Source organism: Esox lucius, chromosome 18 (genome assembly GCF_011004845.1).
Source record: "Esox lucius isolate fEsoLuc1 chromosome 18, fEsoLuc1.pri, whole genome shotgun sequence".
Classification (NCBI taxonomy): Eukaryota; Metazoa; Chordata; class Actinopteri; order Esociformes; family Esocidae; genus Esox; species Esox lucius.
The window spans coordinates 10930903-10950145 of NC_047586.1; the positions used below are offsets into that span (position 1 = coordinate 10930903).

At 45.4% G+C, this 19243-nt stretch overlaps 1 protein-coding gene across 1 annotated transcript in view; it reads right to left on the bottom strand.

Moving 5' to 3' along the window:
• The window catches only part of slc35f1 (solute carrier family 35 member F1), a 65485-nt gene that overhangs the window by 7678 nt on the left and 38564 nt on the right, over positions 1-19243 (bottom strand). Inside the window, exons 3-7 of the mRNA XM_010883026.5 lie at positions 14076-14203; positions 9297-9456; positions 7598-7754; positions 6681-6733; positions 2526-2680 (exon numbers count right to left, since the gene is read on the bottom strand). Coding sequence (XP_010881328.1) covers positions 2526-2680; positions 6681-6733; positions 7598-7754; positions 9297-9456; positions 14076-14203 — 653 coding nt within the window. The remainder of the gene's footprint in view (positions 1-2525; positions 2681-6680; positions 6734-7597; positions 7755-9296; positions 9457-14075; positions 14204-19243) is intronic.

A 19243-nucleotide genomic window follows, 5' to 3' on the forward strand; every position in this document is an offset into this window, starting at 1 on the left:
TCAGAGACTTTGCTACCATGAGATATTTACTCTTTCAGTACAGACAAGATACACTGTCTAAAATACAACTCAATCAATCACTGATTCTTTGTGGATTTGTGCTATCTGAATTTATTCTTTAATAGCTCTTGACTTCTAAGCAGTACAGACACCGTTGAAATGCATTCAGAGGCCAAGGCAATCTTAAATTCACTTTTCTCTTTCTTCCCACAATGAAACGGCCCCCCCGACGGAATACAGGGGCAGACGTCATCCATATTCCACACAGTAGTTAGGTGGGGGGAACATACATTATAGACAGAGATCATTGAAGGGCTGATCGGGGTGGAGGTCTGGAGCAGACGTGGCTATCTCTCAATGCATGTAGAGTAGAGAGAGAAAGAGAGAAGAGAAAGACTATGCATGGGGGGGGGCAGAAGGCGAGGAAGAGATCTAGAAAAAAATGCATTTGTTCTCTTAAAGACAAAGCTTATGGACAACATGTATACGCAGTGCTTGCATGTGTTCCCCCTGCATTGCTCCGGCTGTTGATGGCCTGACATAACAGATGTGACATGGCAGACAGAAAGTCTACTCATAGTAACACTCAACTACTGGGGTGAATGCGCATTCAAATAGAACTCTTGTGAACGTCACTAAATCATTCACCCCAGTAGTTGAGTTTTTACCACAACTATACAACATTTGTTCTGCCAATTTTATGATGTTCAGTTGATAGTTTTGAATGTTCTTATCGTAGCAACTTTTAAAAGGCTCAGGGGAGTCATAGTTCAGGACATATATCATCTGAGACACACCTGCAAAGCTGTACTGCTTCTTTGCACACTGCTCACTCAACCACCAAATAACCTAGGCCCAAAACCCTTGGAGAAGAATGCTCTCCAAACGAATGACCAAAATGATCAAGTCCCGGACACCACCTAAGAGTGTCGCTTAGGCACGACGAGCAAAGGAATGCTTTGCCGGTCCACAGCTCCATAAGCCTGGGGAATAGCAAGGCCTGCCAGACATGACTGATTCTGACACACATTGTTTTTCAGCCCGGAGTGTAGTGGTGCCTCAAAACCACAGTGCAGATCCCAATACGTTTCTAAAAGCAAAATGTCTCCCCCCACCCAATGTATTCACACGGCAGCTCCCAATACGTTTCTAAAAGCAAAATGTCTCCCCCCACCCAAAGAATTCACAGGGCAGCTTATATTCCAATACTGCAAGGTTGACTAAATATCGTCCCCGACAGTCGTTGCAAGAACTCTTAAAAGTGACCATCATGAGCATAACAAAAGGTACCTCGCTCAGGCCAAAGTGTGTGACAGGACTCAGCACATCAGCAGACAACATGTCTTCACTGTGATTGGGGCAGAGTCATTTGTGGTGAGGAAAAGTGGGCCCTCAAGAGACAGCACAAGGGTCTGATTAAAACAGTGCAGAGGTGGAGGCAAAAGCCTTGAGCTGCTGAAAGAGTGCTATAGCTACACCCTTCTCTCCAATCACAGGGCAGGTGGACACTAACAACGACCCCAGGGTTTAAGGCAGATTCCAATGGAACCGACAACACATCACTGTACTTTTGAGCTTGGTGCGTTTTATTTTTTCTGTTTATTCAGGGTCCTGCTAACAGGACATGGTTCATGGGTAATAACACAGACAAGCAGGAACCTTACAATAAAGCACAATATGCAAGCATTTGATGGCCCTGCCGTAGGCCATGATTTCCTTTGAAAAAGGAAAGGTTTTAAAGGTTAACATTTGTAACACGACAACGGTAACATTTGAAAGGAGTGATGACTAAGACGCACCAGCCATGCCAAACCCCAAGCCTTCCACAATTACAGTCCACAGGTCAGGTAACGGGAGGGAGAGAGTGAGGCTAGAGAGTGAGGTTGTCAATTGCAGAGACTAAACGGCACAAAGCCACCCATTTTAATCTCTCTCTCGCTTGTAGCTGGCGTTAATCTGCACGTTAGGAGTCAGAGCTGGCCAACTGATTAGAAGGCTTTCATTTCTTGTAAGGCCTGTCTAATACCAGTTTGGCAATCCAGCTGTGTTAACAGTCAGGATGGTGGAAGGACCACACTGTGACACACTTGGCCACAGTACTGGCGAAACCCCCTGATGGAACGTCTCTATGCCCCAGCGACCACCTTGACAAGTCTCCCTCCCTCATCGCCCCATTTGATTGTTATCTTCCCAAACCGCACGGCATCAATGCCCTGACGAAACACACTGCTGTGCTCTGAGCTGCGTGAACAGCCTTTCAGAGCAGCGTGAAAGATGTGAGATAGACCAGCTTGCACGAGGGAGAAAAGCAAACAAAGAACATGTTGAACAATAGACAAAAAGGCCATCTATGGAAATAAAAGTGATGCGCAATAATTATAGTTCTTTGAAACCCAATGATTATGACAAATGAAAGACCCTGATGGTGAAATATAAAACCAAAAAATTTACATTTCTTGTAACGCAAAACACAATTACGAGTTGGCTTAATATTCTGTAAACGTTGATTCTGAATGTGCACCCACCTTGTACTGGAACAGAAAGAGGCCACAGAAGAGGCTGTAAAGATCAGCGGTTAGCAGGGAGAGGTTGACCGACGCCGCGCTGGTCCTTTTGATGACCACAGGCATGAAGCTGTACAGGCCAAACATGCAGGCACTGAAGCCAATATAGAGCAGCCCTGGTGAAGGACACACACACACAGCATGTTCAGTATAAGCATGTTAACAGAGCTGAAGAGACAAGGACTGGACTATGATAATTACCTGAACAGTTCTCTCCAGAATTCCAACTAGACAGCTAGAAATCAATCACCTGTCTGTCTATAGTTGAAAGGCTCAGTTAGTTCTACTTATGTCCATGCAGAGACAAAAGGACACTGAAGACAAACTAGGAAAGGGCTCAACTCCCAGCCCCCCCGAGTCCAGTGATTCTGATGCCCTTTTTTGTATGAACAAAACTGATATTAATGGGAGAGCAGTCACGTCAGCATTTCCTCCCTCGTCTTGAACTGAAATAAGTTTATTCAACCAATAAAAGGTGAAGGATGAGAATACACATAAATGTGTACCATATCAGATCACAATAAAGGTCGACAGGAAGGAAGAAGCTACAGACAGAAAACTTACATACTGTCATTGACCTGTAGAAAGTAGGGGCATTCTGATTTTATTTTGTCCAGCAGAAACACAGTAATGGGATTTAGTGTTACTATGAAATGAAATTACCTGCTCATCTATTCAGGGTCGGCTTTTGGAAAGGATATTACTTTTACTGCTTCAGATGGAATGACAACATAGAAGCATAATGGTAATTTGTCGCCAAACGAAACAAACAGCACTTATCTGGCAGATTCTGGTATCGGATGCTATTAATGCCGCCAGGGCCATTTCCAAATTACTATTTCCAATAAAAGCAATCAAGATCCTATTTGATCGCTTTTTACTATCATAGAGTCATTACATATCAGGAGATGTGTCCTTGGTAGAGAGCAGAACTATCCACTTTTTTCTCTGCAGTGAGAAGGTGTTGCAGGACAGATTACTACTAATAGGTAAATAATTTAATTCATTCATTCAGGACAGATGACTACTAATAGGGAAATACTTTCATTCATTAATTTAGGACAGATGACTACAAATAGGGAAATACTTTCATTCATTAATTCAGGACAGATCATTACTAATAGGTAAATACTTTCATTTTTCAATCTATACCTCTCCATCTATACCACTCCATCTATACCACTCCATCTACACCGCTCCATCTATACCGCTCCATCTATACCAAACCATTTATACCACTCCATCTATACTGAACAATCTACTCCTCCCCAAAAAATGGATCCTGACATATTAAACTATAGGCCAATATCGAACCTCCCGTTCCTCTCATAAATCTTAGAAAAAAGTGTTTCCCAACAACTGAATGCCTTCCTGAAGACAAATAACATGAAATGCTCCAGTCTGGTTTCAGACCCCATCATAGTATTGAGACTGCAGGTAACAAATGACCTTCTAATGGCCTCAGACAAAGGTTCTGCATCCGTCCTGTTGCTTCTTGATCTTAGTTCTGCCTTTGACACTATTGATCATTACCTTCTCTTAGAGAGACTGGAAACCCATATTGGGCTATGTGTACATGTTCTAACTTGGTTTAAATTGAAGATCTTGGTTCTATTGAAGATCATGAAGGGTGAGCAGAGTAAGCTGTACCCTAACCCTAGAGTAGTTTTAACCCACCAACTCTTAACCCATCCACATTTTAATCAAACCTCTTAACACGTCCACTTTTAACCCATCCACATTCACACTAATATACTTTTGGTTGAACAGCTGAACAGAAGGCTTCATGAGTTATTCAAATGAGTGGTTTCCTCTGTCTGGCAGGTTAGCAGAAACACACCAGAGAGGTGTGTCCATCACCTGCCTTTCTCAAATAAGGTGAAATGTATCTCTAGGCTGTATTTTAATGGTATAATAGCAAAAGGCTACAGAAACACAGCTGCTATCTGAATTCTACAAACATTAAAACGCCCTGTAATTTGGAAGGAGGAGCTACATTTTAATGAGAATCTTTTTTCCCCTACAATAAATAACTGATCATTAACAGTAAATTGAATTCTTCATGTGGAGAGAATGGAAGAAACATACCATCCCACCAAGGACACATACACCAATACATTTTACATGACCATGTCCTCATTATTTTTCTAGCGCAGGGCAATCTTGGCCGAGCAGATCCCTCTCCTTCTGCCACGTTTATACTGTCCGCCACAGCAGTGAGAGTTAATGACGTGCCCCTCAAGCAACCGCAGACTGGCTAATGTCTCTGTGACCAGAAAACCTCTCCCGGGACGCTTTCCGAACCTCCGCTGCAGGCGCCACATGCACATGTCTCTGAATCCAATTGAAGAGGGTGAACCCAAGTGGATTACGGATCCAGTCACCTGCTGATTTGGAGAGTGGGGTATTGGACGTCACCGTTTCTGGTTCATCGCAGCCGTTGTTCCATATTTCACCCGTAGGTGCGACTGTAATTGTGTAGATTGCCTTGTGTACACCATCCCTAGGACTAAAAAAACCTTATTTACAAGTTACTGAAGACCGGGCATCTTTTTTGCTTGTTCACCCTTAGGGGTTAAAGCTTAGTTCCCCTCCTGTACGGTTTTGTTCATTCACGGTGGTTTGACTGATGACATGACAGCGATAGGTCCTGTGGCGACCAGACAGGGAGGTGGTCAGAGACTCAACAGTGCGCTGCCAGGGCAACAATCCCCCTAGACGTCAGCAAGATGAAGGAGCCGGTTGTGGACCACAGGAAAGGGAGGGTTGAGAATCTGCTCCATGTGTCTATCAACAGAGAGGGGGGTGGAGCTTCCAGTTCCTCCGTGTCCACTCAGGGGGCAGACAAGATTTGGCACGGGCCCTTGTTCAGAGCTGATTTCATCACTCACTTGAGTTACCTACAGTGGAGGACAGTAGAATGGCTTGTGGCTTTATACAGTACTGTGCATTTCCTTGGCTGAAGAGCCCCCTGGTGGCGGTGTCTCATGATGGGAGCATGGGTGTCTCAGCTTACAGTTACATGAGTGTAGAAACTATTTTCAATAACAACGGATTGTCAGTCCCTCCTCTACCTTTATATAATAGACACAGGGGGACGCATACTATTATTTGTCAGTGTTAGTTTGGTGTTTGTGCTGTTAAGGGCAAGGCATGCTGGTTTGTTTTCAACCTGGACTTCCTGACAAGCAGACCCCAGGTGGTGAGAATGGGCAACCTCACCTCCTCTGCACTGACCCTGAGCACTGGAGCTCCTCAGGGCTGCGTACTCAGTCCCCTCCTGTACTCCCTGTTCACACATGACTGCGTAGCCAAACACAGCTCCAATGTCATTCTTAAGGGGTCCTGGCTACACGGACAACAACCTCTCTCTCAACGTCTGCAAGACTAAGGAGATAAATGTGGACTTCAGGAAGCGGCAGAGGGGGGGCTCACACCCCCATACACATCAATGGAGCTGAAGTGGAGAGTCTCTTCAAGTTCCTCTGTGTGTTCATCAAAGATGACCTCACTTGGTCCAGGCAAGCCGACAGAGCATCATAAAAGATTACCCAGGCTACCATCTGGTAGACGTTACCGGAGCATCAGGACACACACTTCCAGACTCACAAAAAGTTTGCCCCCAGGCAATAAGGCTTCTCAACCAGCAACACTGATCTATGATCATATTGATCACATGAACACTTCAAATGCTCTGATGACTTTCTATGCACATTCAATGGACATTAGCATATATTAGTGTACCATTCATTGGCACTATTACCCTTACATTTATATTCATAATATTTATTTCATATTGTCCATATACACCTTTTCTACACTCCTCTGAATTTCTGCTAGTTTACATTGTTATGTAAACTCTCTGAAAGCACCCCAGCAGCTGCTATAGTGACGAAGTATCATCATGACTGACAGCCCCCTGAGCAAATCACGAGGAGCCAGAGAAGATCAACCACGCCTACACTGGGGTTTTCTCTTCTAGAGAGAACAATCCATTATTCTTCTCGCAATGTTTAATCATCCCTCCCTCCCACACTCCCAATCCCTCCCTCCTACCAACCTCCCACCCTCCCTCCCACCCACACACACACCCACCCACCCTGCCATGTAGCCTACCTATTTGCCAGTCCCAGTGCACCTTTAGCAACTCCTTGTGCTCCATGATGGCCCTGAAACAGAAATAAAATGTTTTTAAATTCCTGTCAGCCACAGATAAGCTTTGTGAAAGAGGGAATAAAACAGAGTGGTGGAGGGGGTAGTAAGAAAGCAGGAGAAAAAGGTTATTGACATGAAAGCTCAGTTTTGACAGATGACATTCCATCAGAGTGGTTCCGGGTTCAACTCTCTGAACCCATGGAATGAATCCTGGGAATTCTATTGACATAACAATCCATTCCCAGATGGGCACTAACAATTCCAACATGTAAACCCCAACCCCAGTCCCACCCCCTCAGTCAAGAAGATTGGAAAACAATCCACCCAGCTCTGTTTCTGTGCCAACTCAGTAAAAAAAATACAAAATAAAAAAACACTTCACTGGCGCGCCGGTTGCTGATGTGTTACCAAGGTTACGGTCTCATCTGGCGCTCCTGTGTCTGAAAAGAACATCAGCGACAGTTCCCAGCGCTCACACTACCTTCCTCGCTGGGTATCGTTTTCTACACAACCAGTGGAGGAAGACACAGAGCGATGTCTAATAACAAGGGGGTTTCAAGGATCCTCTTTAAGCCTCAGAAGAAGCTCATTAAAAAAGTAGGAAAAAGTCGCTGCGGAGTGAAAACAGATGAGATAAGTGCATTGTGCTGTTAGCCGAGTCATCATGTGGTCTGGAGAGAGACACTGAATACCACGGAACCAGCTGGTGGCTGAAACGGAATATCAGCCATGTCAGTAGATACATGCTTTCAGTGGAACATTTTTCTTTACTATTTAATTGGTTCCTTTGTGCCGAAACGCTCAGATGGTAAAAAAAAACAAAAACCCATCAACAGCATTTTCATCCGGGTCACTCATTCACTCTCTTGCTCACTCACAGCTGAATGCCGCTGAAGAAAGAGCCGAACAGCCCCATCATGCCCAGGAACTCCACCCTGCTCAGGTTCTTCACGATGAACTCCTCGCACACGTTAGAAATGCCATAGAGTGTGGCTCCACCAAGCACCAGCAGGTCCCCCAACAGCTTATTGTCCCCTAGGGAAAGAGGGAGTGACAGGGGATGACTACAGCACAATATAACAATACAATTACATTTAAAAGTCACTAAGCAGACGCTCATATACAGAGCGCATACACTTTCATACTTTCTTTATATTGACACCCCCATTGCAATCAAACCCTCCAAGATCGCCGTACTGAACTATACAGGACCATGTCTTATGAAAGAGCCATTAATTAGCTAACGATAAAAAGGTCATTAAACTTTCATATATGCTCCATTGCGATTACGGCTTTGTATTGTTAAAAACAACTCCACGGCAGGTTAAGGAGAGTGAAGCGGGCGTTCACATCCCTTCAAGCAGTTCAGCCTTCTGTCACACTGCTTTCTCAACCAGGAAGTATAAGGTGGCCAAACTTCCACCAGAAGTCGCTCAAGCGTGATGAGACAAGGTAGCTTGGCTCAACACCTCCCCACACCCAAAGCTGGGCAGCGCTGTATGCAACTAGTATCACTTCCAGCTTAACCCCCGGGAACTGGCGTATGCCAGGACCATGACTAGAACACCTGGCCGCAGTGGCGCTGCTGGCGCAACCCAGGGGCCCTGAAGGATTTCATTTTCACCGTGCTTTGCAAGCAATGGGACCAGTCAGTCCTCCACAACAAGAAAAACCTAGACAACAATGTTGGCCAATAAGTTTTTTTCTTCATATATAAAGTTTGGCAGTTTTGAAGTGGAAGGCAATGGTTTAGAAACATACCTAACCCACAAACATCCGCTAATTGCTGGCTACGTAAACTAGCAGTGATTGATCCTGCAGTAGACGTTGTTCAGATTAACTGAGTTTGGGTCCTTCATAAGTTACTTTACCAATTAAAATGTAAGAAAAGTTACAAGATTACATTGAGAAAGTAACCCACCCAACCCTAGCTGGTAAAACATTATTCATTGGACCCTGACACTAAGGTATGTAGGGATAGAATTTATCCAAAGAACGTGTAGCTACACAGCACAAGCTGGGAACAGATTTGAATCGTCCCTATTTAACTAGCTGTGTGTGTTTAATGGAACTGTAAACTCCTTGGCTTCAGAACACGTAACATAGTTAGGATTGTAACATGGGTTATTCATGTGGAACCAAAATTCAATCTATCTCTCTGAGTCTTGTTGAGCTGGGGAAATCCAGGGGTCTTTAACGCAATAGTGAGTGTAGGCCTACCATGGATATGAAATTACACCGCACCAGGGACTAGCACAGGGAATCTAACTGCACTACTGATAAAAGATAATATGAGGCTGAAACACAATGCGACGGTGATGGTAATTTGCACAGTGCGGACACTTTTTGTGTGTTTGGACAGATGACGGCCTTGGTGTGAAGGAGAGATCATAGTCATAATTACAAACCAGACATACCGTTTTCTTTTCGGTTGTTTTTTTAATTGCAAAGGCCTCGTCAATGAGTCACAGAAGACCATATTTATTCTGAGCCTTTCAAAAGCTTAATGAATGTCTGAATTTAGATCTTTTAATAAGAACCCACAGGGCATTAGGATTGCACATCTGGATGTCTTACCAAGGCCCTGCTGTCTTCCCACCAGGACGTCGGCCCCAACCATGCAGCCGATGCCTAACAGACACACTCCGACGCCCACGAAATGTACGGCCTTGTACCTCACCAGCAGAAAGAACCAGGACAGAAGCAGCACCACGGGGATGGTAAAACAGTCTAAGAGCTGGGACAAAGAGAGACGGGGTTAGAATGGAAACAGTGAACACTGATATATGAAGAAAGAAAAAACACAGCAGGAAAATAATTTAGTTCAACTGTACTTCACACCACATCGATAAGACACACCTTGAGAACAGAGCTCAAAACCACCCACAACAGAGGAGAAAGTGTCCAAGGAACAGAGTCCAGTGGGACAGTGTCCAGGGAAGAGAGTCCAGTGGGACAGTGTCCACGGAACAGTGTCCAGGGAACAGAGTCCAGTGGGACAATGACGAGAGAACAGAGTACAGTGGGTCAGTGTCCAGGGAACAGAGTCCAGAGGGACAGTGTCCAGGGAACAGAGTACAGTGGGACAGTGTCCAGGGAACAGAGTCCAGAGGGACAGTGTCCAGGGAACAGAGTCCAGAGGGACAGTGTCCAGGGAACAGAGTCCAGAGGGACAGTGTCCAGGGAACAGAGTACAGTGGGACAGTGTCCAGGGAACAGTCCAGTGGGACAGTGTCCAGGGAACAGAGTACAGTGGGACAGTGTCCAGGGAACAGAGTCCAGAGGGACAGTGTCCAGGGAACAGAGTACAGTGGGACAGTGTCCAGGGAACAGAGTCCAGAGGGACAGTGTCCAGGGAACAGAGTCCAGTGGGACAGTGTCCAGGGAACAGTCCAGAGGGACAGTGTCCAGGGAACGGAGCCTGAGGGACACACACAAACCCCCACTGAACTAGAGGACAAGGTAAAAGGGAAGTTAGATGGGAAAGAAGGAGGGATGAGAATTAGGGCTGATAGACGATGGTGGGTCAGGGAGAAGGGGCCATGCGTGAGGAAGGTGAGGAAGATTTACGACCGCTCAGGGGGCCATCAGGGCCCCATTTCAGGAAGCCTTTCTGGCTCACACTTGGGTACAGGAGGTGCACAGGAAAACTATGGGCTAAGGTGGACTGCAGGATGGCAAAATGCTCCCCCAATTACAGCTCATCACAGGCAGCCGAAACAGAAAGCACAGAAGAGGAGCTGGAGAGGCTCTCCTGGCAGCTTGCGGCATCGATGCAAGCAGCGAAAGTCCTGACACCTAAGATGGCTCTGGCATGATAATGTGTGGTTTTATTGACGTAGCTAAATGGGAGCCCAGTATGTCTCCGTTTCTCCTCAGTCCTGTGTGTTTCTGCCTAATAGAAGGCTGTTTAATCACCTGATTATATAAACCTGTGTGTTACTTGAAACTGCCCTTGAGGGAGAGAGAGAGACAGAGATGCAGAGGGGAAAGAAGTGTATTATAGAGAGAGAAAATGGACAGGGGGAGAGGAAAGAGACAGGGGGAGAGGAAAGAGACAGGGGGAGAGGAAAGAGACAGGGGTGAGGAAAGAGACAGGGGTGAGGAAAGAGACAGGGGGAGAGGAAAGAGACGGGGTGAGGAAAGAGACAGGGGTGGAGGAAAGAGACAGGGGGGGAGGAAAGAGACAGGGGTGAGGAAAGAGAAAGAGACAGGGGTGAGGAAAGAGACAGGGGTGAGGAAAGAGACAGGGGGTGAGGAAAGAGACGGGGGGAGAAGAAAGAGAAAGAGACAGGGGTGAGGAAAGAGACAGGGGTGAGGAAAGAGACAGGGGGTGAGGAAAGAGACGGGGGGAGAAGAAAGAGACAGGGGGAGAAGAAAGAGACGGGGGGAGAAGAAAGAGACGGGGGGAGAAGAAAGAGACAGGGGGAGAGGAAAGAGACAGGGGGAGAGGAAAGAGACAGGGGGAGAGGAAAGAGACAGGGGTGAGGAAAGAGACAGGGGTGAGGAAAGAGACAGAGGGTGAGGAAAGAGACAGGGGGTGAGGAAAGAGACAGGGGGAGAGGAAAGAGACAGGGATGAGGAAAGAGACAGGGGGAGAAGAAAGAGACAGGGGGTGAGGAAAGAGACAGGGGGAGAGGAAAGAGACAGGGGTGAGGAAAGAGACAAGGGGTCTGAGGAAAGAGACAGGGGGAGAAGAAAGAGACAGGGGGTGAGGAAAGAGACAGGGGGTGAGGAAAGAGACAGGGGTGAGGAAAGAGACAGGGGTGAGGAAAGAGACAAGGGGGAGAGGAAAGAGACAGGGGGTGAGGAAAGAGACAGGGGTGAGGAAAGAGACAGGGTGTAGGGTGATGATAACCATGAGAGAACCCTGAAGGTAATAGAGGTTGAGTTCTGTGTTTACTCTCATCTGTTCTGCTCTGGCATAAAACTGGCATCTCTTACAGTGAATTATTGGCAAAATAAAAGACATGACACTGGTAATGACATTCTCTGCTCCTCTTTACCAACATCAGCAAACAAATGAAACCGATATCACAGGTCCTAGGGTGTATTGCCAGGGGAGGAGAAATAATTATGCTATTTAGTCAGTCTATTTAATCAGTCTCAGCTTTAAAGTAGATAGCAAAATGATGTTGCCCCCAATAGAACTGCAAATATTGATGGGCAAGATTTCTCTCTCATACCATCACACACAGTATGTGCACATATTCACACATGAGCAACAATATTTGGCCAAGTCTATTTTCCACTCAGCCAAATACATCTCAAATCTTATTTCCTCAGGTCTACAGTGGCATGTCCCGAGGACCATGGCTGGCTACCTGCAGATGGGGAAGCGTGAAAAGCAAAGGATATAATGTCTCTAGCTGGCTATAATAAGGTGCTAACAAAGAGGGGCTTACCACAGATGGGCCTAATAATCTCCACTCCATACAGGGGCACATCCAGGCACCACAACCATTCATAACAACTAATCATTCCTCTTTAATGGGAAAGTCCTTTACAGTGCTGTTTTATGCCCAGTCCCCTTCATGCCAGCATATTGATGAGGTAATGTCTAACCGTGATCTAGTTTACATAAAACTGTTTATAGAGTTGGGATGCCTATTTCCATCCTCTGCACACCCAAAGGAATCAGTTAGTGGGAAAGCCAATTAAACTAAACAGCAACAGGATATGACTTGGGCTTATGGAGAGTCATCCACACCAAACTTACATTGTTTTGTGTTCACTTGGCCTGAGTTGCATACTCATTATCAAACTTGCAAAGACTTATATATATATATATTTCGTTTTTATTGAATCAATAATTACAGTGATTCCATGAGCACATCTTCTCCTGAATGCTCCTGGGCCATATGCTAAAACCTGGTTTACTTTGGTGAGACAGCTGCTGCTGCAAACTGCTGCTCTCACTTATTTCGCTGTGGAAGATAGTCAACCTATCACTCTTCCTCGCCACCTGGCCTAGTCACTCAGCGACAGTCACACCATACGGCTAGATAAATCCGTCGCTGTGTAAACAATTGCTATAGGCCATCCGTGTTCTTGTCGCATCAGAACATCGGGCCAAACCTGGGCTAGCAGGGCATGAAAGAACGGATCAACTTGTCACTGAGTCATCCAGCATGTCTGCCGGTCACTCACAGGGCCAGACCTCGGGGGGGGGTGACAGGATTATGTTACGCTTTGCACCAGACTACGCCCACTTCACTTCAGAACGGTCAACGCTGCACACCGCTGGCCGTGGGGCCGGACTTTGGCCCAGATTATTTATCTTCTCCGTGAGACAGATGTGCCGTGCCTGTCATCGATTCCACATCGTTAAGTAACAGGGAGGCGGAGCAGCCTTGAGTGGCGGATGGGGGGGCGGGGTGATGAGAGTGGAGCGGTATCTGACGGAGATAGACCCTGACACTCCATCTGTTTTCTTTCTGGCTGAATAGACGCTGAAGCGGAGACATGCTGAGGCAGAAGCAGAATCCCACAAGCAAACGGTAGACACATTTACAGATGTTGCTTTTCAAACGTGCTTCCACAAGGCTCATTCAGTCATGATTGGAGGAAATAGAAAATGCCGGATCTTAGCTTAAAGATCTGAAGAAAGTTCTCTGGTTATCATATACTTTGGAAAATAAAATCGACACCACCACACACTGTGAAACTATTGAACTGATATGGCTGTGTAACAGGAGCCATACATATTATCACAACTTGGCAGTTGGCACGGATCTTATTTCCCCTTTTCGTTATTCTCTCTGAATGTGAAGCCTCTGTGGTGTACTGAAACTGTCCAGGTGAGACATTGAAGTGTTATGGGTAGCATCCTAGTGACAGAGGATGGAGTTTAGGGGCTAGACCTGATTTATGACTAGAAAGGATACCGACATATTTGACACCGTCTGTCTCCCGAAATCTCTACAAGCCGCGGGGCCCCCGGAATTGATCCAAACTCCTGCCTGAGCTCCGGAGGGGCAGAGGGAAACGCCAGATTCGGGGTGAGATTAGAGTAAATGAGGAGAGGGGAAAAAATCCATCCTTCTCTCAGCAAAACTCTCCAACAATCATTTTCACCTCCCTCCCTCACTTCATCCCTCCCTCCCTCTGCTCCCCCCACCCTCCCTCACTTCACCCCCCCCCCACCCCCTCTCTCAAAGGGACGCCTTTCGGAGGGATCGGAGTAAAGCTACTTTGGCACGAACCGCATTTTAATGAAGATGAACTGACTCATGGGATGAGAATCACCCTGTAAGTCTAATCATTATGCAGACCAGTGCAGTCTAATTGTCACACAAACAAACACACACACACACACACACACACACACACACTGTGACAGATGAACAGACTTACCTGTACACTGGTTAGGGTAGTGTACTGGTAGGCTTTGATAACCAGGTAGTTAGCCTCAATGTCTATCAATCCCAGTATCATGTATTTCCACCACCGCCTCTTCAGTATTGCCAGCAGATTCTCCTCACCTGTGAAGAGGATGAAAGAGACATGTCCTGAAAGCATCGGTTCCCACAGGAAATATGCTGGAACTGTTTGTTCATGGGATGTTGTGGGTGGATATAATTGACATTGTCTAGGGAAAAGCCTTAACTTTCTGAAACTATATGATTCCCCTTTCTGCTTCAGTGTCTGGCTAACATTTCAAATTAATTGGGAGAAAGATAAATAGATAAAAAAAAAATGAGGGAAGCATTTAACATGAGAAAACAAACAGATAAACAAAACCACCCAGGAGAGAGAGTCATCCCCTATGGGGATGTCGGGAGAATCTGCAATTGTAACTGAACAATGCGGCTAGCTCGTTATTTATTTTCAATTTAACCCAGTTACTGTACCTAGCATTATGTGCAGTAATCTCTTAGCACAACAAAGCGCAACGTGAGAGCGATCTATTTTGGTGTCCTTTTTTTATGACCATAATTGGTGAAAGAAGGCTCTGTTTACAGTGTGGGTGGAGAAGGACACTCAGGTAAGAGAGGAATAATTGGAGACAAGAAGTGCGTGCAGACCTTGTTCAGCCCATACCATTTACAGAGAAGTGGGTGGGAGGCGTCCATTTACTTTCAGGTTCACAAATGGCGTTTTGACGTTAGCTATAATAACTGTAGAATGATACCTTTAAAACACAGATCATGTGCAAGTCCTTTAGAACACAGATCATGTGCAAGTCCTTTAGAACACAGATCATGTGCAAGTCCTTTAGAACACAGATCATGTGCAAGTCCTTTAGAACACAGATCATGTGCAAGTCCTTTAGAACACAGATCAAGTGCAAGTCGTTTAGAACACAGATCATGTTCAAGTCCTTTAGAACACAGATAATGCGCAAGTCCTTTAGAACACGTCCTTTAGGACAATCTAAAGTCACACTATAGCTATCGGGGTTTGTAAATTGTTGTAACCCGTCTTGCTGTGCCTGAATATTTACATCAACTAATAACAAACGAAATGATAGAAATTGAACTAATTTACCATGCATTTGCATATATTGACACCCAGTACGCAGCACACAGGGATACAGTTTGCTACTTCTGGAGTTGAACAAGTTTAGGGAGAACAGAAATATTGGTAGGGGAAACAGTTCAAAATGTCTCCCATGCCTTGACTGGAAGGGTGGGAGCTGTGCAGCAGTGTGAACGGCAGCGCCATGCCGCTCATGGTTCTGAGCTCTACTGGACTAACAAGCACACTCACTGATTTCCACTGGGAAGTGTTTCAGCTGGGTACGGGTCACGCAGCAAACATCCGTCAGCCAGCTAGCATGCCTCTTGTTCACGTAGAAAGGTTGCCCGTGCATTTATCTACCTTGAAATCTGTAGCTACTGTCCAGCTTAAAAAGCAGGTTATCTTTTTTAGCGCAACCAAGGATGTCGCCACATGCTACGTCTCTGTCCATGTCTTTATACATAGACAGTGTAAGGTAATAAGGGACAGGCTATTCACTGTAACACTGGCTGTCTTCAAGCAATCCATGTGACGCAACTGTGAAGAACACCCTAACATGCTAAATGATCATTGCTAGTGTAACCCACATATTATCTATAGTCCTGGGTCACATTTATTCTGATTCACTTGTGCAGAATAATGAAAAGCTTGTCTTCCCTGCAGCCAGCCCATAACATCATCAACAAGAGGGGAAAAAACGCATCACAAAAGCAATCAAACACCTCTTATTGGAGCCAAGTGTCTCTGAGCATGCTATAATCACAGCCTGCAGGGCACTGCCACACTTCATCTGCCGGCTAGGTTGGTGTTGTTATTGCCTCCCGATAAGTAATTTAAACGCACCTAGGAAAATATCTCAAGGATACCTGGCTAGAGCTGCGGATGAGACCTTATGGTAGGACGCTGGATACATGGCAGTCATCAGCTTTTAATAAGACAGCATTAACCTGTATGGGAAGTGACACAGCGCAAATTAAGCTAGCTAGCTAGATCCTGGTGCTACTCTGGGTACAAACAAACACACACACACACACACAGAATTAAACATACCAGAATAGACCTAGCAGTACTTTCATCCCAGTCCTATAACTGGAACAGAAATAACAATACCATTTGAAGGTAATGCTTCCTCTGTATTCTCCTCTTAGTCCAAACATTTATAAACACTACATTTTCAATTTCACAGATGCATATATGATAAAATTGCACGGATAAATGAAACATTAATTGACTCTGCAACCAAAATGTCATTTTAACCATGTAAAATCTACATTTTTCATTACGGGTTACAGTGCAGGCCCGGTCAACCCTTTGGGCCTGCTGCACATGTAAATGTTAATTCTGGGTTTCATTACACTTTACTCATAGTGACATGTACTGGATGACATGTGGCCACAGCAGGGCAGAGAAGTCACGCTAGTTAAGAGATGATGTTGAACGGGTGTCCTGAGTCTCTGTGGCCACTAGAGATTCCGTTTTAAGTGGTGTCGGCCCAGTTTCCTGGCTAAATATCCAAATCTGACGTATCATCATGGCCACCAATTCATCCATGGCTTGCAGTACATGCATACAATGTCACCAAATATCTATAGGAACGGCAATACGAGACACACTGTGTCCATTCCAGTGCACCTCATCAAGCCCTGTGGCTGAAGGCCTTGTCGGGGGACTCAGTGTACAGGCTGATCGTGGATCCTAGGTGCTTTATCAGTGTTTCTTTACCAGACAGGGCTATCTCTCTCCCTCACACACTAATTGGGATGCTTCTAAATCCACTCCACTTTGGACTTAGGGCTTTTTTCTCCCCCCCCCCCCCCATGTGCCTCTGCCAAGGATACATCTAAAGAACTTCGGCTCAATCCCAATAACCCCCCCCCACCCCTCACCCCCCACCCCCTTTAGCCCTCTTCTCTGTTTTGCACAATCCCTTGAGCCGTATCGAGTTGGAGTAGTGTTTCGATTCCACTTTGAGCGATGGGTAGTGCTTTTAAGCCCTCAAGTTGGCCCTCCAAACGAAGGAAACCAAGGTGCAGACTTCGAGGGGTTATCAAAACCCCCATGATGCTTGGCAATCCAAGGCTCTAAAACTGCTTGAGGAAAGATGGCTTACCAAAATACTACCACAGAGTTTTTTTAAACCCAGAGACTCAACATTGCAAGAATTCCAGGAAAGCTTGCAAAGCACCATCAACAAGCTGGTGACCTTAACTACACCTAACAAAAAATGCTTTTTTACATGTCGTAATGTTCATACAAAATATGTGAAGTATTATACAACATATTCTATTTTCTACAACTTGCTAGAGCAGCCTTCATGTACAAAATCACAGCTGCTCCCCCGCCGGGGCTTCATTGAAAATGAATGGCCCACTCCGCCTACTGCGCACTGTTCTCTTGAGTCTGTAACCGCCTTATTCCTGAATTGGCGCCAGCAGTGTCAACCAATCACAGTAGAAAGTGTAACCTTTGTGAGAATACATCAACAGGTGTAACAGCAGGACAAGCCAAAAGTCTCATTCTTGCTAGCTATTTGGCTACTCAATCAGTTTAGAGAGCTATGTTCAGCAAAAAAAATTCATTTTAAATCAAGACTCACTCCTACAATGAGAAAATAAATTAAGGAAACTGAATGACGGGGCACCCCAGGGCAAACAAAGGAACACAAAGTCAGACTGACAGGTAGAAAACACACTGCCCTGAGTGAGGCTTTATGCCACAGCCAGCTACTACCAGACAACAGCATCACAGCATTACACCATAACTCCCAGTTCATCATTAACTTCCCTGATGTAAGTCTAATAGGACCCCTGACATTGGGAATAGTCCTTTCTACAAATTCTTAATAATTCACCCTACTTTCTGTAGAGCCTAATATCCCCTTAAAAGCCTCTGATTTTAGCTGGTATGGTTAGATGGGTGGGCGACTTGGTCCCCCTTCGCCTCCCTCAACAGACTAACACTGGTTAGTATTGCCTCACGGACTACATGCCTTTGGGGACAGATAGACAGAACAACCTATGGCCGTCAGCTTTAAGTCAGCTTGCCTGTCCCTGCAGTGTGGTTGTGTATCTCTGTGAGTCTCCTCTGCTGTCGATAGGCTGGGACGGGCCCGAGCCTCCTTCCTAGAAGCCAATAAAGGAGTTCTCAGAGGCAATCGCCGATTGGGAGGACAAAGGCACTGACCCTCCTAAGTACCTGGAGGAAGTCAGCGCGGGAGATAATGAGACAACTCCACCAAACTCCGCCCGACACAGACACCCACACACATACACAAGAATACAAACACCAACACCGCCCTGTGAAAAAATAAAAGGGGTAGGCTCGGACTGTGTGTTTCTAGATTGCAGTGTAAGTGCATTAAAGCCACTGCTGGTGCCATGCATCATTCAGCCTGCATTGTCAGGGGTGTTGTCTTTAAGGTCCAACACACATAATGGTGCACAGAGCAAATAATGTTGTGTTATGGCTATTTATGAAGACAGCTAACCTCTGTACTTTAGTAGTCCTGTTGAAGTCATCTTTCTGTGATAATTTAGCAGCCTTAGAGGTGCCAGAACACAGCCTAGTCCATGTAGCGCATTACCACTTGTCAGTCCATAACTTGAGGTATAAGAAAAAGTTGTTCATGGTTTAACGCCTTGACATTTCTTCTCTGCTGTGTTGCTACAGAAGAGTCTTTTAGTGGAGGCTTTCCCAGCATTTTAACCTTGGGAAATCTACTCACTGAAAAATCAATTTATTTCAATTTGAGGAGATTAATTACGTGATAAATACCCCAAAAAATCCTCACACACAAAAAATTGAATTCCGAGGTTTATTAATATATTATTTTCATGCAGCATTTATTTGACAAGGTTGAGCCAGACTGAGTTTTATTTTGCCAGAGGGACCTGACCAAAACTAGCAGTGCACATAAGTTACATACAATCACGCACAAAAAGACAAAGCACCACAATTCCTCATTATACTATTATATAGATTTTTTAAAGGTACATGTTGAATATATCCAGGAATTATTAACAGCGAGGAGAAGAGGTTGAACCTGATGGCTTAACGGGTCC